The sequence below is a fragment of the Tupaia chinensis genome, unplaced genomic scaffold (assembly GCF_000334495.1).
Source record: "Tupaia chinensis unplaced genomic scaffold, TupChi_1.0 Scaffold147608_1, whole genome shotgun sequence".
NCBI classification, from domain to species: Eukaryota; Metazoa; Chordata; class Mammalia; order Scandentia; family Tupaiidae; genus Tupaia; species Tupaia belangeri.
Window position 1 is genome coordinate 119,455 of NW_006207460.1, and position 19,979 is coordinate 139,433.

General features: G+C 38.2%; 1 protein-coding gene across 6 annotated transcripts in view; it reads right to left on the reverse strand.

Annotated features, from left to right (window-relative positions):
* Positions 1–19,979, reverse strand: part of FAM13B (family with sequence similarity 13 member B) — an 87,737-nt gene that overhangs the window by 40,736 nt on the left and 27,022 nt on the right. For 4 of the 6 annotated variants that reach the window (XM_027768840.1, XM_006169879.3, XM_006169880.3 and 1 more), the window contains 5 exons: positions 16,060–16,155; positions 10,720–10,877; positions 5,074–5,115; positions 4,327–4,482; positions 1,864–1,984 (listed from right to left, as the gene is read on the reverse strand). In XM_027768840.1, coding sequence (XP_027624641.1) covers positions 1,864–1,984; positions 4,327–4,482; positions 5,074–5,115; positions 10,720–10,877; positions 16,060–16,155 — 573 coding nt within the window. The remainder of the gene's footprint in view (positions 1–1,863; positions 1,985–4,326; positions 4,483–5,073; positions 5,116–10,719; positions 10,878–16,059; positions 16,156–19,979) is intronic. The other 2 variants (XM_006169881.3, XM_027768839.1) reach the window with 1 other exon arrangement.

Consider the following 19,979-nt stretch of genomic DNA (forward strand, 5'->3'; position numbering starts at 1 on the left):
CTCCCCCTTCCACCCTCTTTCCACTTTGTCTCTAGTGTGAACTGAAAAAGCGTGGCACATATACCCACTGGGTGATTGCCATGCAGCAATCCCTTCACTTCCATTCTCCTCTTGGGATCTTGGGCATGCACACACATGCGCCTGGAATGAGCTTAAGCCACCGGGTCCGGAACTCTTTTTTTTTTTTTTTTTTTTTTGAGAGGTTTTCACTATAGGGCGCATGCGCTTGCCAGACAGAGAGACAGAAAGCAAGAAATCACCCCCCAGGGGGGGATGGTCATGCTGCAATCCCTTCTCCTCTCAGGATCTTGGGCACGTACACACACACACCCGGCGTGAGTTTTAAGCCACCAGGTCTGGGACGTGAACCGTGGTCGACTACGTGGGAGTCCAGCGACATACCCATTACGCCAACTGCTGGTCCATTTTTTAATACATTTTTTTTTTTCTTTTTCTTCCGGGTCCGGAACTCGAACCCCAGTCAACTACATGGGAGTCCAGCGACATAGCCATTACAACTGCTGGTCCTGGAAATCTCCATTTAAAAAAAAAAAAAGAATTTATTTAACTTATTTATTTAAATTTGACCAGAGTGGGTGGGGGAGAGGGAAAGATGTAGGGAGGAGGGAGAAAGTGAGAAAGCAAGTACCAGGTCCAAGACGGGAGCCACAGTTGGCCTTGTGGGAATTCAGTTCCCTTAACCACCATGCCACCTGCCAGCCCGGAAATCTTCATTTCTAAGGACTAACTCCTCTCTACACTAGGAAGAGAAGATTAAATCACTAGAAACATGTCAATCTACATAATGAACCTTATTCTTGATTAGGGTGCTTTTCCTGGTAGTCTCATTATAACTAGGTCTCCCCCACATCTATCTTTCTTTGTTTCAGAGCATGGTGAGACATCACTCCTTTGAGATTTACTGGATTTCCAAGTATCTTCTATGTATACATGTTATTAAAATTATTTTTCTCTTGTTAATCTGTCATTTTTAGAGGGGTCCATGCCAAGGAAGAGTTATGAAGAGTACAGAGTTATTTTTCTCCCCTTATACCATGTTCTTTGGGAAAATCCTAAAAAATCCATTACAGCTTTTAAAAATAACAAATTCAGGGCCAGAAGGTGGCTACTGGTTAAAGCACTGGTCTCCCACATGGTCGACCACAGAGTATCGGACTTGAAACTTGAAACTCATGCCAGGCATGCGCGTATATGTGCCCAAAATCCTGAGAGGAACATGGAAAAAAAAAGGATTGCAGTGTGGCAATCACCCAGGGGGTGATTTCTCACTCTCTCTCTCTCCATCTCCCCAGTAAGCACACGCACCCTATACCAAAAATCTAAAAATTAGTAACATATTCAACCATAATACCACCTAACCATCTCAGCTAACATAATTGTCATCATTTGCTTCTTTCCAAGAAAATATTTTAAAATAGGCATTTTATATCTATTCCTATACATGATGATAATTCCTACCCAATAATGGTTTCGACTCTACTGAGAAAATGTATGTTGTTCTAGGAAATTAATAATTGAGACAAATAAGTATGATGGCAAAAATTAACTAAAACTCCCAGTATCAAAAGAATACATAAAGTTGGGGACCAGCAGGTGGTGTGGCAGTTAAGGTGCTGGACACTCCCACATGACCGACCATGGTTCAAGTCCTGGATCTGGTGGTTTGCTTTCTCACTCCCCCTCCTTCTTCTCTCTGTATCTCTTTCTGGTCAAACTAAAATAAATAACTGAATAAACAAATAAAATTCAATAATAATTCTTTAAAAAAAAAGAATACATAAAGCGATGAAAGATGTATATCTATCACACTTACCTACCATTGAGATTTTTAACATTTCTTACCTGGTTATTTTCTTCATCCCCAAATACAAAATCTTGCTGCATAATTTCATTGTCTAAATTAGTACTAGCCACAGGTTCTTTGTTACTTTCACTGGCATTAATATTATCAGCAATATCAACCCTAGTAATGAAGATTAAAAAATAAGATCAGGATAAACGATGACTATCTAAAGCTTTTAAAATAAACACCAAAATCATCTGAAACTTTTACTTGTCAAAAAAAAAAAAAAATTATGTCCTGGGCTGGTCCCAAGGCCTATTAGTTAAAAGAGATAGACCCAGTGGGCCAACAGCAGTTTGAATCCCAGCCCTGGCAGCTTGAAAAACATGCCAGGCACACACACTAGCATGTACAAAATCCCTAACAGAATGGAGAAAGAGAGGAGACGGGAACTGTGCTATGCTCATGCCCCATAAGGAGGGGCTTTCTCCCTTTGCCTCTGTCTCTCTCTGGCAAGTACACATGCCCTCTGACAGTATTAAAAAAAAAAGTATCCTTTTCCTAAAAATCCATAACTATTTTTGTCTTAATAATTAGATTACTAAATCTGTTAAAGTTATTTTTTAAAGAATTATTTATTAGTTTTACTTATCATCATTATTTTTAATCTGAACAGAGAGAATGGGGGGAGGTGAGAAAGCAAGATACCAGATCCAGGACTCAAACCATGGTTGACCATTTGGGACTACAGCACCTCAACTACCCCACCACTTGCCAACCCCTGCTAAAATTAGTTTTATCTCACTTTTAAATACAACTATAGTTCTAGCCACCATAGTGTCCAATACCTTATCAAGTACAACAGGAGTAACTTCCTACTACAGCCTTTCTATCTTACATTGTTTAAAATATGCAAAACATTGCATTTTTTGTTTACAATGATACCAGTACTATAGTTTTTTTTTAACGTTTTAGAAATATTTTATTTCATTTTATTCATCATTATTTTTTAAATATGACCAGAGAGAGAGAGAAGGCAAGTAAAAATCAGGCTGCTAGGTCCAGGACTCGAACCGTAGTTGGCCATATGGGAGTCCAGTGCCTCACCACTACACCACCTGCTGGCCCCAATACCACTACTATTGATACAACATTATTTTCCCAGTGTTGAAAATAAGAATGCTGTCTGAGCAATGGGCATAGGTTTTCAAGGATTTCTAGCCAAGTTGAGGACAAACTCCAAGGAGTTACATCCTCTGAAATATTTCCATTTCCAACTTTTAAATACTGACTTTTCTAATCAGCCCCCTCAATCATTTATTTTTTTAACCTTCCACTGATGCCTACAAATTTGGGTATATATTGAGTCATATTTGCACAGAAAAATAGAGAAAAACACATCAAGACTTTCCCGACGACCTAATATTTTTCATCTGTCCCTGAAATAAAAACTGATATATGAAATCACTGCACTGTGGTCTCTGAAGGAGGCACATATACATCCTAAATTACAAGACTGAGGTAACAGAGCTACGGATTTCCTCCACATAAAGGTGAACAGTGGAGTAACAGCACAGGAAACAATGCAGATAGGAGAAGCTAGTGATAGCAAGGAAAGCAATTAAATAGCAAAAGATGAATCTGTCTACCATTACATTCAATGACCTCATGTACGTAAGTGATGTCAATCTGCTGTCCCTGCACCTATCTGTCTAGATCACTGCATGCCTCTCACAGTGTGACCATCTCTTACACAGCCTATGCAATCAATTTTTTTAATTTTGCAGAGGACTGAGACCAGCAGCTGGCATAATGGCAACGTCACTGGACTTCCATTAGGTCTACCACGGTTCAAGCCCCGGACCGGTGGCTTAAACTCAGGCCAGGTGCATGTGCATCTGTGCCCAAGATCCCAAGAGGAGAATGAAAGAGAAGGAATTGCAGCATGGCCATCGCCCCTGGGGTGGGGGTGGGGGGGTTCTCACTTTCTGTCTCTCTGTCTCTGTCTTTCTGGCAAGCACACACGCCCTATAGCAAAAACCTCTCCAAAAACAAACAAAAAAATTTTTGCAAAAGCCATATGTGCTTATTGGAGAGAAACAGAGAAAGAGAAAGAAAGTGAAAAAGCACTTCTCATGGGGAATGTCCATGCCACAACCGGTTCGCCTCCTCTTGGCATTTTGGGCATGTATATACCCGGCATGGTCTGGAACTTGAGCTGTACTGTTGGCTATGTGGGATCCTGCTGCCTTCAACACCAAACCATGGGCTGACCTAAGATCAAGCATTTAAAGCTATTGTTCATATAAGATAGCCCCTAAAGGTAAGGTCATCACTTCATCTAGTAAGGATTTATGAGATTTTCAATGTAATTAAATATATTACGCAAATATATAGTCACTTTTCACACTCACCTTCAGAAATCCGTAAGTCAGATAAGAATCCCATTACTAAGTAAAAATAGTCTTTTAAAATAAGATGATTTTATAATTCTAAATAAATAACAGTAAAATGTTTCTTACTGGTTATTCGATCCTTCTTCATCACAATTAACACTTCCTGCTTCACTACTGCACACCAGACTCTGTTGTTGTAAATTTTTAAAATCATGATCTATGCTGCTCTGCAGATCAAAAAGGTGCTGTTCCACAGCTGCTCTAATTGTTCTTTCTAAAATGCTACAAAAAGATAATATATTTTAGTGAGAGGCAGTCACCTAACCGGATTATTTGGCCACATAAACATAGATATTAAAACCTATGACCAGTAAAACAAATTATTATAGATTTACTTGGGTAAATCAAGTTATAAGGAGAAATAAAGAAAAGGAATTCATGATACTGATTAAAATTTGAAAATGTAATTTACCTGGATGATTCTAATACAAACCAACCATAATGTCACCGTTATTACTGGGTGGGAAGGATAAACTGTCTACGCAATTCCTTTCTTACTGTACAGAAAACCATTTAGATAGATAAGCTTTTCAAAGATGTTTATAAAACAAAATAATTTACTTAGCTAAATAAAACAACTTACAAAAGCTCTGTCAAGATTTTTTAAGTATTTCAAAGGAGCAAAGCTATTGAAGAAAGTTGACCTTTAGTTTCTTCTTTCTTTACTTATAGTACAGTACATAAAATGCTAACTAGTTCACTGCCTATTTACAATCTTTCCTCTAATGTAAGTAAAGTAAATTATTTTCATTTCTATAGCTTAGCAATTTTTTTAAATCTTAAAAATATGCCTTCTTTAAGTATAGTACTTACTCTGCAGAGGCTGGTAAAATGCTGATGGGAGATATATGAGCACTGTAATCAAAGAAAAAAATTAGCTATAAAATTGTTCAACATTAAATGACTACAAAATGTTCTGAACGCTGTCACATTTGCATTATTTTGACATAACCTGAAGAATGTCATCAATTTTCACTCACGGGCTCTTTGAAAAGTTTATGGAAATCTGTATTATTAAAAAAAAAGAACTGCAGGAATGGATAGATTGATTTTTTAAGTTTTTGCTATAGGGTGCGTGTGTTCGCCAGAGACAAGAGAGGGAAAGTGAGAAATCACCCACCAGGGGAATAGCCACTCCTCAATCCCTTCTCCTCTACTGCCCTTTCGGGGTTTGGGGCATGCACACACACATGCCCAGTGTGAGTTTCAAACTGCTGGATCCAGGTCTTGAACTCAGATCAGCCATGTAAGGAGGAGTCTAACATCTTAACTACCATCCCAAATGCTGGTCCCTATAATTTTATTTTTTTAAGTTGCCAGAGGGCATATGCACTCACCAGAGAGAGACAGAGAAGGGGAGAAGTAGCCTCATCAGGAATGGTCACGCTGCAATCTCTTCTTCAACTCTCCCTCCTTTTGAGATTTTTGGCACACATGCACACTGTCCTGGGCATGTTTCTTAAGCCACTGGGTTGAGAATTCAGATTGCAAAGATAGCCACATAGGATCCAGCTGCCTTAAGCCACAGGCTGGCCCAGATTACTAATTTTCTTGTATCAAAATAAAGTTGTACTTTAATTATACATTTCCACAAACTTTTTGAAGACCCTGGTTATTTTTAGTTTCATATCAGATTGGAAATAATTTCTTCTTTTTTTTTTTTTTTTGGAGGTTTTCGCTATAGGGCGCGTGTACTCACCAGACAGACAGAGAGAGAAAGAGACAGAAAGCGAGAAATCACCCCCCAGGGGGGATGGTCACGCCACAATCCCTTCTCCTCCATTCTCCTCTTGGGATCTTGGGCACGCACGCACACGCACCTGGCATGAGTTTTAAGCCACCAGGTCCAGGACGCGAACTGCGGTCAACTACGTGGGAGTCCAGCGACATAGCCATTACGCTAACTGCTGATTCCCAAGGAAATAATTTCTTTTTTTTTTTTTTTTTTGAGAGGTTTTCACTATAGGGTACGTGCGCTCGCCAAACAGATAGAAAGAGACATAGAGACAGAAAGCGAGAAATCACCCCCCAGGGGGGATGGTCATGCCGCAATTCCTTCTCCTCCATTCTCCTCTTAGGATCTTGGGCACGCACGCACACGCGCCCAGCATGAGTTCTAAGCCACCGGGTCCGGACGTGAACCGCAGTCGACTATGTGGGAATCCAGAGACATAGCCATTACGCTAACTGCTGATTCCCTTTTTTTTTTTCCAAGGAAATAATTTCTGAATGTGGTTGATATAAAGGTTTCAGGTATTAACCAAAGAAAATAAATTATAGATAGTATATCATTACAATACCAAAATCTGAAAAGTATTTATTCAATACGTATTACGGACTAGAAAGCTGACATACATGTATCTCATTTAATAGCTCTCAATATCCTAGAATAATGTTGACTTTTTTCCACAAAACTGAAGCTCACAGATGCTGATTAACTTGCCCAAATGCAAACACAACCCTAGACTGGGACTCCCAAAGCCCCCCCATTGACAAAGATGCTCTACTGCCTTCTAAAACTAAAAAAGTAACTAAAAACAACAGAAATACACACTTGTCTAGCAGAGTATGATTTTAATTTTCAAAAAGAAAATCAACTATTTTTCTTAAAAACAGAAACTATTTTTTGCACAAAAAGACCCTTAACTATTTTGGGGGGAGAAGGGACAACTACTGCATCGGGTACTCAGAAAAATAACAACCTATTCCAAGACTGTAAGAAAAATGAGCTGTATTGGATTCAAGTGAACCGCACAGTTAATTGTTCACAAACATACGTGATTTTTCATTTGTAAGGTTTTTGCCATAGGACATGTGCATTCAGCAGAGAGAGAGAGAGAGGGAGAGACATTGAGAGGCTGCTGGTCCCTCACAATATTTAAAGAATAATAATAAAAAAAAGAATACTGATTTCATTTTCACAAATTCCCCAAAAGTACAAAGAAGTAATTGTCAGAAAGTCAGCATAGCGTTCACCTTAGTGGGAAGGAAAATATCAGGATTTTTCGTAGCTACTAGGGTGCTGTAAGTATTTATTTCTAGATGTGAGTGGTGGTTACCAGGATATTTGCCTTTTACTAACTTATTTTGCTAAACATTTCTTTTACACCCATTTCTGTATATATGTTTTATTTCCCAAATGAAAAGAAAAGAAAAGAAAAGAAAAAATGGCTAGCCCCAAGTGCTAGTAGTAAAATAAGCCAGAACCCACAGAGCCTACCATGCTTTTCAAGTCCCAGTCCCAGTGGCTTAAAAAACACACTGGGCACATGTGAGCCCAAAATTCCAACAGGATGAAGAAATGGAGAAGGGACTGCAACGTGACCCTACTCCACTGTGCAGTGCTTTCTCCCTCTCTCTTCTTTCTCTATCTAGTGAGTATACATACCCTCTGACAAAAAAAAACAAAACACAAAAGGCCAATTTCAGGTTCCATCCCAAATCTCTCAGATAGGGCCCAAGAATCGACTTTTTTTTTTTTTTTTTGGAGAGGTTTTCGCTATAGGGCACATGCGCTCGCCAGACAGACAGAGAGAGACATAGAGACAGAAAGCGAGAAATCACCCCCCAGGGGGGATGGTCACGCCGCAATCCCTTCTCCTCCATTCTCCTCTTGGGATCTTGGGCATGCACGCACACGCGCCCAGCGTGAGATTTAAGCCACCGGGTCCAAGACGCGAACCGCGGTCGACTACGTGGGAGTCCAGCGACATAGCCATTACGCTAACTGCTGGTTCCCCAAATCTACATTTTTAACAAGCTCCAATGATAATTTTTATCCCTACTAGTAAATTTGAGAAATACTGGCATAGATCTTTAGCCTCCAAAAACACTAAAGTTTATTAAGATTTCCAGTTATCCAAAGGAGTCAAAATGAGACAAAAATTCTGATGGTCTTATAATTGGCTGGATAGGCAAGCAGGGTAATTGATCTTGCAGCTTCCTACCCCTTTTCAATTGCTATTGGAAAATATGAATATATATAAATCAGCCAAGCTAGATTAATTAGTGCAACAGTAAAGATTCTTTAACCCTGAAGAATATGCTAGGGCAATCAAATAAAAGCCACACACAGGGCACTGGACACTCCCACATGGCCGACCATGGTTCGAGTCCTGGGCCTGGTGGCTTACTTTCTCACTTTCTCTCTCCCTCTTTCAATGTGTCTCTCTCTGGTCATATTTTAAAAAATGAATAAATAAATAAAATTTTTTTAAAAAGCCACACACACACACATATCCCAAAACCACAGTAAACAAATCAGATAGATTTTACTTTAAGAGGCAAAGTGTCACCCACAAAACTACACACAAAATTAAAGTACAATTTTATTCTCTGAATTTCTGGTAGAGAAAGGACTGAGTTTTGGTTTTCAGATTTGACAGAATTTAATTGTGCTGTATCTTCAGGTTTTAGCCAAATTCTAGGGTAAAAAGCCCTCATGCATAAACCAGGACTTAATACACCTATTAAAAAAGATTTACCTATATAGCTATGTGCCTGCAGCTCAATAACACAGATACCATAACGATTAGTTCTGATTAATAAAGATACTAGTAAAGTAATTCATGTCAAATTACTTAGGTACTATAGGCAAATGCCGTAAGTACCATAGTTGTAGTCTATTTTGCTGCTAAGAACAGAAAATACCTGAAACTGGGTGACTTATTTAAAAAAAAAAAAAAAAAAAGAGGTATATTTCATATTATTCTAAGCTTATGGTTTCAAGTCTAATGTCCAAAGGCTACCGCTGGTGGCGATCATTCAGTCCTGAATCACTCTGCCACAAAATGTATGTGTGTGTATCTGTACAGACATGCACACACACACAGAGTTTTTGTGATTATGAAGTTAGCCAATAAGATAAATATATATATATACATATGTATATATGTATATAATGTGTATACATACACACACACACATATATATATAAAATTGTGTGTGTGTAAAATAAGTCTTTAAGGAGGACAAGGAGAGACAGACTCGGTCAATATATATCATGTTCAGGTATCTAAAAAACGTTTTTACTTTAATAAGAGAAGAGCCAGTGCAGAGCAAAGCAATTGTGTCCCTTCAGTCTCTCTATTCTAGTCTTGTTCCTTCTCCTTACCACAACTCTATCAGGAGAGCTCCTGCTCTAATGCTCTTAATCCTAATCACTCTCCAAGGGCCCACCTTTCAACATCACAGTCTGAGTAAATTTTTACCCTCTTATTTCCATCACAACCAAACCTCAATACATTAATTTTAGAGGAGACACTCAAAACCACAGAACTACCTAACAATGCTAATTTTGTTCACTAACCCCCAGACAAAAAAGATCAAGACAATAAAATCTCAAGAGATTGCCATTATGTTAAGTCATCAGTCAAATATAAAATTAAAGATTGTAGTCATTCCCTGACCTTTTCTCCCTTCTGCTGTTAACTCTATTTTTAAATCGGCCTACAATTACATAATCTTCTTAAGAACATAAATCAATCTTATAACCATTATTTGGATTAGTTTTTGTAATTCAAATACTATAATAAGTGGTAACTACTATTATTTTAATATCCCAACTGCAAATGCTACAAACATTTCAATAAAAGCACTGTGGCTCAGCCTCAATTAACTCTAACAAGGATCACTTTACCTGTACCACAGTGTCTCGCAAGCCATTCTGAATTCCCTGGTATCTCCCAACAAAAACACCAGGTAAAGAAATTTCACTTCAAATATTGAAAGATGAAGGAATTATAAAAACTGCTGAGCAATTAGCAGTGCTGAGTCCTTCTAAACGGAGCCGTGTTATACTCTGCAGTCTAAACAGAAACAGACTGCAACATGAGGTCACTACTGACAAAGAGGTAACCAATCAACAGTCCACAGATTTCATCCTCAATATTTGGCTACTTTTTAGAAGGTGGGGAAAGGAGGACAAAATCTTGCATCTGTCTAGAACTCCTCCAGAAATATTTAAGCCTAATTCAATATAAGCAGAGAAGTTAATCTGTTTTCATTAGTCGTACTACTATACCTAGGGGTACAAATTATTACAAACATAAAAATCTTAAAATAGATGCAAAAAAGGTAGAGGACTACTACTGATGTATTATCCAATTGTAGAAAACCATTAATGGTTAATATTTTAAATCTAAAACTGCATGTGACTTCCAGGTAAGTCATGCCAGAACCATATCAAAACTAATATTTAAAAAACTGTGGTTTTGGGACTACCAGGTGGTGTGGTGGTGAAGGCGCTAGAATCCTACATGGCCAACTACAGTTCAAGTCCTGGATCCACCAAGAACACATGCCTATGACCCAAAAACAAAAAAGAATCCTTCTTGCTCTTTTTCACACAAAAATATCAATTTTCACATATACTTACAATATGTATTGTTTAACAATTGAGTGAGTACACATCTAGAACAAGATGCTCAAAAGCAAAAGTTTTTCCAACTCAAGTATTACCTCGTTGAAGCTGTAACACTATTTGATTCCAGGATGTTCTCAGTCATCCTTAATTGTACCACCTCTGGCATGTCATCTGATTTCTCTGCACCTTCTTCTGGAAGTTCTTCTATATGCTCCAGCTTTTCATCTTCCTCTTCTTCAGAAAGTTCATTAACCTATATAAATGAAAGGAATCTTAGAATTAAAATTTAATGAAACTATTAACTGACATATCCAAGACATAGTATCCTAAAAACTTTTAACACGATTTATTTTTATTTCATTTCCTAGAATCAAAGTCTCTTATGAAGTAACTGCCAACTTCTTAATACCAAAATAAAATTGCAAACCAGACAAACAACATTTTGAAACAGAAGGTAATATAATGAATGCATTAGGAATCACTAGGAATATAATTAAGACTGTGAACTGCAAAAAAGTCTGCATACTAGTTAACGTTAATAAAAGAACCATTTTCTAACCAGTTTTGTAAGCCTAATCATTATAAAAGACTTAATTATAATTGATCTCTCTGATTTTCTGCTGCATTAAACAAGTAATTTTAATAGTGAGTGAGTGTGAAAATAGGATGAAACACTTTTCCTTAAGGTGTGAACGTTTTAGAAAATGTCAGCTAACTTCTAAGTGATTCAGATTCAATTTTTCATTAAGAGACAAAATTTTAAAAAGGGAGGAAAGTTTTGGGCCAGCAGGTGGCACAGTGGTAACACAAAACCCTGTGATAACTGGCCCACATGTTAAAGTTGAGGGTTTATGTCCCGAAGCCTCACTGTTTATAACAAATATGTATGCATGTGCCCATGATCTAGGCTGACTGAGGCTAGAGGTGGATCATGGTATGAGAACTTTGTTGGAGGTACTCATCTTTCTCTCTCTCTCAAAAAAAATAAACAAACTCGGGAACCAGCAGTTAGCGTAATGGCTATGTCGCTGGACTCCCATGTAGTCGACCGCGGTTCGTGTCCCGGACCTGGTGGCTTAAAACTCACGCCAGGCGCGTGTGCGTGCGTGCCCAAGATCCCAAGAGGAGAATGGAGGAGAAGAGATTGCGGCGTGACCATCCCCCTTGGGGGGTGATTTCTTGCTTTCTGTCTCTATGTCTGTCTCTGTCTGTCTGGCGAGCGCACGCGCCCTACAGTGAAAATCTCTCCCAAAAAAAAAAAAAAAAAAAAGACACCCTCATGACTTAACCAGTAAGCACAACTCAAGATCTCAAGATAATTTTTTTTTTGAAGAGGTTTTTTCTACAGGGTGCATGCACTTGCCAGACAGAGACAGACAGAAAGCTCTCGCTCGTCCCCTCCAGGGTATGAGCCACAATCCCTTCTCCTCCGTTCTCCTCTTGGGATCTTGGGCACACACGCGCACACACACCCGGCTTGAGTTTAAGCCACCGGGTCCAGGACTAGAACCGCAGTCGACTACATGGGAGTCCAGAGTGACATAGCCATTACACCAACTGCTGGTCCCCAACTCAAGATTATTATCTTTCTGATCCACTATCAAATTGGCAACATAAATAATTATTCTAATAAAGACTCTGAAATAAAGAAGGAAAATCAACTAAATATTTCAAATGAGAAATACTTTGAGGTTATTCAAAAAAAGAAATTACCTATTGTCTTATTTTATAAATTAACATTAGTCATTAAAAACAATGAGCAGTAGGCCAACGGGTGGCATGATGGTTAAAGTGCTGGATTCTACATGGCTGACTCCACGTTTGAGTCTTAGACCCAATAGCTTGAAATACAACAAGCACAAGTACATGCATGCCCAAAATCCCAAGAAGAGACTTGAGAAGGGACTGTGGTGTGGCTGTTCCCACAGAGAGGTGACTTCTCACTTCCTCTGTTTCTCTCTAACATGCGCCACATGGCAAAAATCTAAAATCAAACACTGAGTAGTAAAGTATACTTCTTGGGGCAAGGAGGTGGCATGGTGAGTGGGGCACTGTACTCCTATATGACCAACCGTGGGTTCAAGTCCTGGACCTGGAGGTTTGAAAAATCACACCAACGGTATGTATATGCACGCCCAAAATCTGGAGAGGAGAATGAAAAAGGGATTTTGGTATGGCCAGCCCCTCCTGGGGGGTGATTTCTCACTTTTTCTCTTTCTGTCTCCCCTTGGCAAGTGTATGTGCCCTATGGCAAAAACCTAAAAAAAAAAAAAAAAAAAAAAGTAGACTTCTTATTCATACTAGCCAAATGCTATAAGGAAAACAGATTTGTTTACTAGTTGTATTTTTTCTGACAGACACAAATATAATTGTGAGAATACTGTCAGAGAATAAAACTGCAGGGCCAGCAAGTGGAACAGTGGTTTAGGTGCTAGCCTCCCACGTGGCTGACCAGGATTCAAGTCCCAGACCTGGCAGCTTAAAAATTATGCTGGCCATGTGTGCATGTGTGCTCAAAATTCCAGGCAGAGAAGGGGCTGTGACTCGGCCATCCCCACTAGAGGGTGATTTCTCACTTTCCCTCCCTCTCTCTCTGGTGAGTGCACACACATACGGCAAAAATATTTTTAAAAGTTTAAAGAAGAATAAAGTAAAACTGCAACCAAAAGAAAAGTAATTATACTATGATATTATACCACATTCCTAAATAAGTACGGATTGCCTATTTTTAAATTTATACGGGCCAGGATTTAGAAGCAGAAAGATATATATTCACAAATTTCTGAGTATCTTGCCCCTAACTATCTCTGGCAACCTACTTAACTAACTTAACTTCTCCAAACTTCATGTATAAAAATATACTGTACTATCTACTTCACAGAACTAGTTGAAAGTATTAAATATATGTAAATGTGTCTATATATAACTAACAACAATAGCTATCATTATAACTAGAAATGCTGCCTTAATTTCTAAAAAGCATAGATCCCAGTTTTTACATGTAGCATCATTATTTGTAATAAACAAAAGAGTATCATTCAAACTACCTAAAGCAGGAGCTATCAACCACTGCACAACACAGTCACTAGTCAGATGGGTCACTAAAAATGCATTAACAATAGTTAATGACCTCAATTTGTTAACTTTTACTTCAAACATAATGTACACGTAACAGATTCATATTAATTTTTGTGCTTATAAATGCACAAAAACACATCCTTCATGTATCCTACGTGATGTATAATGGTGATAAAAGACTAAAAATCATTGATGTTAGTGGTTGTTGAGAGGTAAGATTTATACACAAAGACGAAACCTCAAATGATAGATCAGTTTTTAAAGTGAAGCAAATGGGAAGGCCAGCAGGTGCCGTGGTGGTTAAGGCACTGGACCTCCTCATGACCAACTGCAGTTCAAGTACCACACCTGGCAGCTTACTTTCTCACTTTCTCTTTCTCTCTCCTGTCTCTTCCTGGTTAAATAAAAAATAAATTAAATTAAATTAATAATTATTTTTTAAAAACATAAAGTGGAATAAAAGGAAAAGTATCCTCTTCTCCCATCTATATGTTTAATAATTGGTTAAAGTCAAGAGAACGTACTTATTGTCTACCTGGTAACCTAAGCAAGAAAAATATTGGCCCCAAAAAAAGCTGTTTTCGGAAGTATAAAATGGGATTTATTGTGGCTGATTAATACAACTGTGGTTATAACAGAATATAAAAACATATTAAAAATGGCTTTTTTTAACATATAAAAATCTATTTTATTTCTATGGGGTTGTCAGAAAAACGATGACATATTTTTCTATGCAAAAATGCATTATAGTTTTTCTTTTTTTTATTTCATTTTATTTATTTGCATTCATTCACTGTACATCATTACAGTATACAAAATGAGATTTTCCATCCAGAGTACACTGTATATTGTCTCAATCAAGCACATCAACAAACATGTTATTGTCAGCAAATAATTTTCCATTTCTTGTTTTCTGTAAGTTTTGCTTTTTTTCCCCCATCCTTAAAAATGGCTTTTTAAACTGAGACTAGACGAATACTTATTGAATCCGCACATTTTGCATATAGCACTATTTTAATATATATAATTTTTTTATTTTTATAGATTTTATTCAACTTTATCTATCTATCTATTTATCCTAATTTGATCAGAGAGGGACAGAATGAGAGACAGAGAGAAAGTGAGAAATCAAGCTGCTAGGTCCAGGACTTAAACCGCCATGTGAGAGTCCAGTGCCCTTAACCACCACGCCACCTGCTGGGCCCATATATATATCACATTCTTTAAAATCATTTTGTGTCAAGACCAGCAATTATATCACTGGCCTCCCACATGGTCAAGTATGGTTCAAGTTCTGGACCCAGTGGCTTCAAACTCATACCAAACCTGTGAGCGTGCATGAAAATGAGATAAGAGTGGAAGAGGAGGAATTATGGCATGGCCAGCCCCCTGGAGGGAGATTTCTTACTTTATATATTTGTCTCTGTCTCCCCAGCAAGCACACAGGCTCTCTAGCAGAAATCTCTCTTTAGGGAAAAAAAAAAATCATTTTGTGTTTACAGTCAATAAATCTTAGAAACTATGAAACTATATTATACTCAATTATACTGAATATATTATGTTAAATTCAATAAGCTTTGAGGCTGACAGGTGGCATGGTGGTTGAGGCGCTGGACTCCCGCATGGCCGACCATGGTTCGAGTCCTGGATCTGGCAGCTTGCTTTTTCACTTTCTCTTCCTCATTCTCTCTGGTCAAATTAAAATAAATGAATGAATAAATAAAATTAAATAAATATTTATTTTTTAATTCAATAAGCTTTATGTAAGGTAACTAATATTAGCTAATATTTTCACCAATAACCAAGAACTATAATATGGCATGAACAATAGCCCATGGGTTTTCTTTCTCACCACCATCACACCTCTCCCCACAGGCCTTCCAATGCGACTTCTTATATTAACAGTAAGAAAGGACTGGATTATTTTGAACAAAGGTAAGCATTATAGACATATTACAATGCTCTCTGGTCTGGCTCCATGGCTGGTTAAGAGCCAGATCCCACAGTTCAAATCCCAGCCCCACTGGCTTGAAACACACACCATGCACATGTGCATGAGTGCCCAAAATCCAGGCAAGATGGAGAGAGAGAGGAGTAGGAACTGCAGTGTGACTATACTCCACTGGGAGGGTCTTCTTCCTTCTTACTCACTCTAGTAAACACATGCGCCCTCTGGCAAATTAAAAAATAAAAAAGTTCTCTGACCCCATACTAATCATACATTAAAGTTCTTCTTGATGCTTGTCTTGTCAATTTGCCCATCTGCTTATCAATATTCCAATCTTTCCATAAGTTCTTCTGAACTTGCCCTGTGTGCAGCTGCCTGAACTCTACTGAAAACTCTCATCCATACTTACATCTCTTCCTCCTTTGACAGCTGTAATTCCCTTCTCTAGGGCCTCGTGAAATGCCTGCTCTCCAGACTCCAGCTTGTGGAGAACGCTGCTACCTGCCTTCTCAAACGTATAAAGAAACATAATTACCACTTCTATCTTCAAACCACTCCACTGGATTCTCATTCATTTAAGGATTCCATAGAAAGCCCATGTGACTCTGGGTCACTTCTCAAATACTCCCTTATTTATCATCTCCAGCCATCTCTCTCATACTACTAATAAAATAGCTACTATCTTGAGAAGATTCTAATAGCCACATACATGCATTTAATGGGATGAATCCAAAACAATAAAGTGCTGAATAAACTTTTATTTCCTTCAAGTATTAAAATAATGAAAAAAAAATCAATCATTGCCAAGATAAATCTTGGCCCACCTCTTTAAGAATATGGATAAGAAATTACCAGCATTTAAATTTGGCCAACTTAAAAATACGAGTAAACCGTGCAGAGTTTGAGAATATTTTACTTTCAAATACCTTATCCACTCTGCCTCACAAATCAAGCTGAAGTTATCAAATCTGCTTTGGAAAAAAACAAACTTCATAAATCCATATTTTTATTACTTGTAGCTTAATTATAATTCAGAAATATAACAAAAATAGATAAAGTCTGGTAATTAGCAACCTGGGTCTGGATAATTAAATATGTCACTGTCTCTCAAGACCCCATTTACTGAGCATGTTCTGTTCAATATGTTAGTATCCTCTTCTCTATCCACAAGCAAAACTGAACAGCTCAACATGACCTGACAGTATTGCTTAACTACCTGTTTACTATAAAGCACAACATATCTTGAATGAGTTTTTCTAGTGCTTAAAAAAATACAAAAAGGGGAACGAGCAGATGGCATAATGGTTACATCACTGGAATCTCACAGTCAACAGTGGTTTGAGTCCCAGACCCAGCAGCTAAACACTCATACCAGGTGTGTGTGCATACATGCCCATAATACCTGGAGAAGAATGGAGGAGAAAGGACTGCAGCATGGCCATCTCCCTAAGGGGGATGATTTCTCACTTTCTATTTCCCTCTGTCTTTCTGGTGAGTGCACACGCCCTATAGCAAAAATCACTCTTAAACAAAAAATCAACAACAAAAATGACTAGCAAGTGACATGGCAGTTAAGGTGCTGGACTCACACATGGTCAACCACGGTTCAAGTCCCAGACCGGGCAGCTTGAAAATCATGCCAGGTGCATATGTGTGTGCCCAAAAATCCCTAGAGGAGAACGGAAGAGAAGGGATTATAATATGGCCATCCCTCCTGGAGGATGTTTTCTCACTTTCTCTCTCTGAGTCTCTGGCAAACACATGTACCTGCGATCAAATCAAACAAAAATACGAAAATACTCACGTAATATATATGAAATATAGATAAATTTCAGCAAGCATAAAGAAACCATAGAGTAACAGAAATACTAGAGAATTATAGCACAAGATATAGCATAATCAAAGCACAGTCTGCAGACTTTGGAGGAGTCCAGATATAAACAGTAGGTTAAACTGGCAACATCAGTTTCATACAAGTTAAATCATCTTAGAAATATAAAAAATTGGGGGGACCAGCAGTTAGCGTAATGGCTATGTCGCTGGACTCCCATGTAGTCGACCGTGGTTCACGTCCTAGACTCAGTAGTTTAAAACTCACGTTGGGCGCGTGTGCGTGCGTGCCCAAGATCCTGAGAAGAGAATGGAGGAGAAGGGATTACAACGTGGCCATCCCCCCTGGGGGATGATTTCTCGCTTTCTATCTCTCTGTCTCTGTCTGTCTGGCGAGCGCATGCACCCTATAGCAAAAACCTCTCAAAAAAAATTTTTTTTAATTAAAAAAAAAGAAATATAAAAAATTGGGGCCAGTGAGTGGTGTGGTGATTAAGGCAGCTAGAATCCCATGTGGTTGACCACAGTTCAAGTCTTGGACCTGGTGGCTTGCTTTCTCACTTTACTTCTCTCTCTCTGGTCAACTTCAAAAAAATAATGACAATAAATAAAAATTTCAGAAAGAAATATAAAAAAGTAACAACATACATGTACTATTTCATTTTGAGCAGCCATTAGTTTTTTTAAAAAAAATAATAAATTACTAAACTAAAACATAAAGAAAGGAAAGATGGTGTGTAGAATTCCCCAACAGGGAAGATTTCTGATCGAGATTAAACGATATTAAGAGTTTAAGTATATCTACTTGACCTCTTCTTGCCATTTTTCTTTCAAGCAAGAATGATTATGAAGAGATGAATTGGTTCTTTATTTTACCAAGTTTTCAAGTATGGTACTGTATATGATAAATACTTTGAAAAATGTGCCCAAAGTTCCATGTATCACTAATTCAGGCTGTAAATTCCACCCACTTGATTTCATATATATTTGTGTATATACATACAAACACACACTGATTTTATTCTTGGTTTACACATTACAAGCTATAATGTGGTAATATATACCACTGCTTCTTTGAAGTTCTCGATACTTGAAAATGAAGAGGGAAACAAAGAGGAAAGGAGGGAAGAAGGAAGAGAAAGAAGGACAGAGAAAAGATGAAAAATAAAAATGTCTACATGAGGACCAGCAGATCTCATAATGCTTATGTCAATGGACTCCTATGTAGTAGATTGCGGTTCAAGTCTCGAGTTGAGCCCCGTGGCTTCAAACTCACACCAAGCACGTGTGTGTGCACGCCCAAAATCCCTAGAGGAGAATGAAAGAGAAAGGAATGCGGTGTGGCCATATCCCCTGAGGGGTGATTTCTTGCTTTCTGTCTCTCCTCTTCAGCGAGTGCACATGCACTATACCAAAAATCTCTCAAAAAAAAAAAAAAAAGCTTACATGAGAAAACACAAAAAACTGAAGGAGGTCCAAACCTCAATTTCAAAAAGTATTACCTATCAAAGTTTTCAAAAGTATAAAAATTATTTTACATAAAAGTAGGGCAGGACCAGCAGATGGCACAGCAGTGACATCACTGGCTCGCATATGTGGCTGACTACAGTTCAAGTCCTGGACCCAGTGGCTAGAAACTCTTGCTGGATGTGTGTGCAAGCATGCCCAAAATCCCAGGATAAGAACGAAAGAGAAGGGATTACAGCATGGCCATCCGCCCTGAAGGGTGATTTCTCACTGTCTCTCTCGGTCTCTGGTGAGAACACACACCTTATAGCAAAAATCTCTTAAAAAAAAAAAAAAAAAAGAAAAGAAAGAGAGAGATGTTGCTTTATTATAACCTCACAGCAAATAAATGGAAGCAACCCAAACACCCATCGAAAAATACTGTGACAGACCAACAGGTGGCATAATGGTTATATCACTGGACTCCCATGCAGTCGACCATGGTTCAAGTCCCGGACCCAACTGCTTAAGACAAGCAGGGCCACGCGTGCATGCTGGAACTTCTGAGAGATGAATGGAGGAGAAGGGATTGTGGCATGGCCATCCCCGCTGCAGGGGGAGGGACGTGAGGGGAGGTGATTTCTCACTTTCTGTCGGTCTCTCCAGCAAGCACACACGCCCTATAGCAAAAATCTCTCTTAAAAAATAAAAAATACTGCGACCAGGGCTGGCAGGTGGCATAGAGGTTAAGGCACTGGACTCGCACATGGCTGATCACAATTCAAGTCCAAGATTTGGCAGCTTTCTCTTTTTCTCTCTCTTGTCAAATTAAAATAATAATAATAAATAAAATTAAATAAATAAGTCTTTGGGGAGAAAAAGTTAAAAAATATTGTAACCATATAAATTATCATCCAAACCTGAATACATCTGATAGTGATAAGAGAAGCTACTAAATATAATTCAAGAAGCAGACATAAACTAAGACTGCTCTGAGAAAACCAGAATGTACCTTTTTAAGTGGAAGCTGGTACTGTAAATCAAATAAATTAT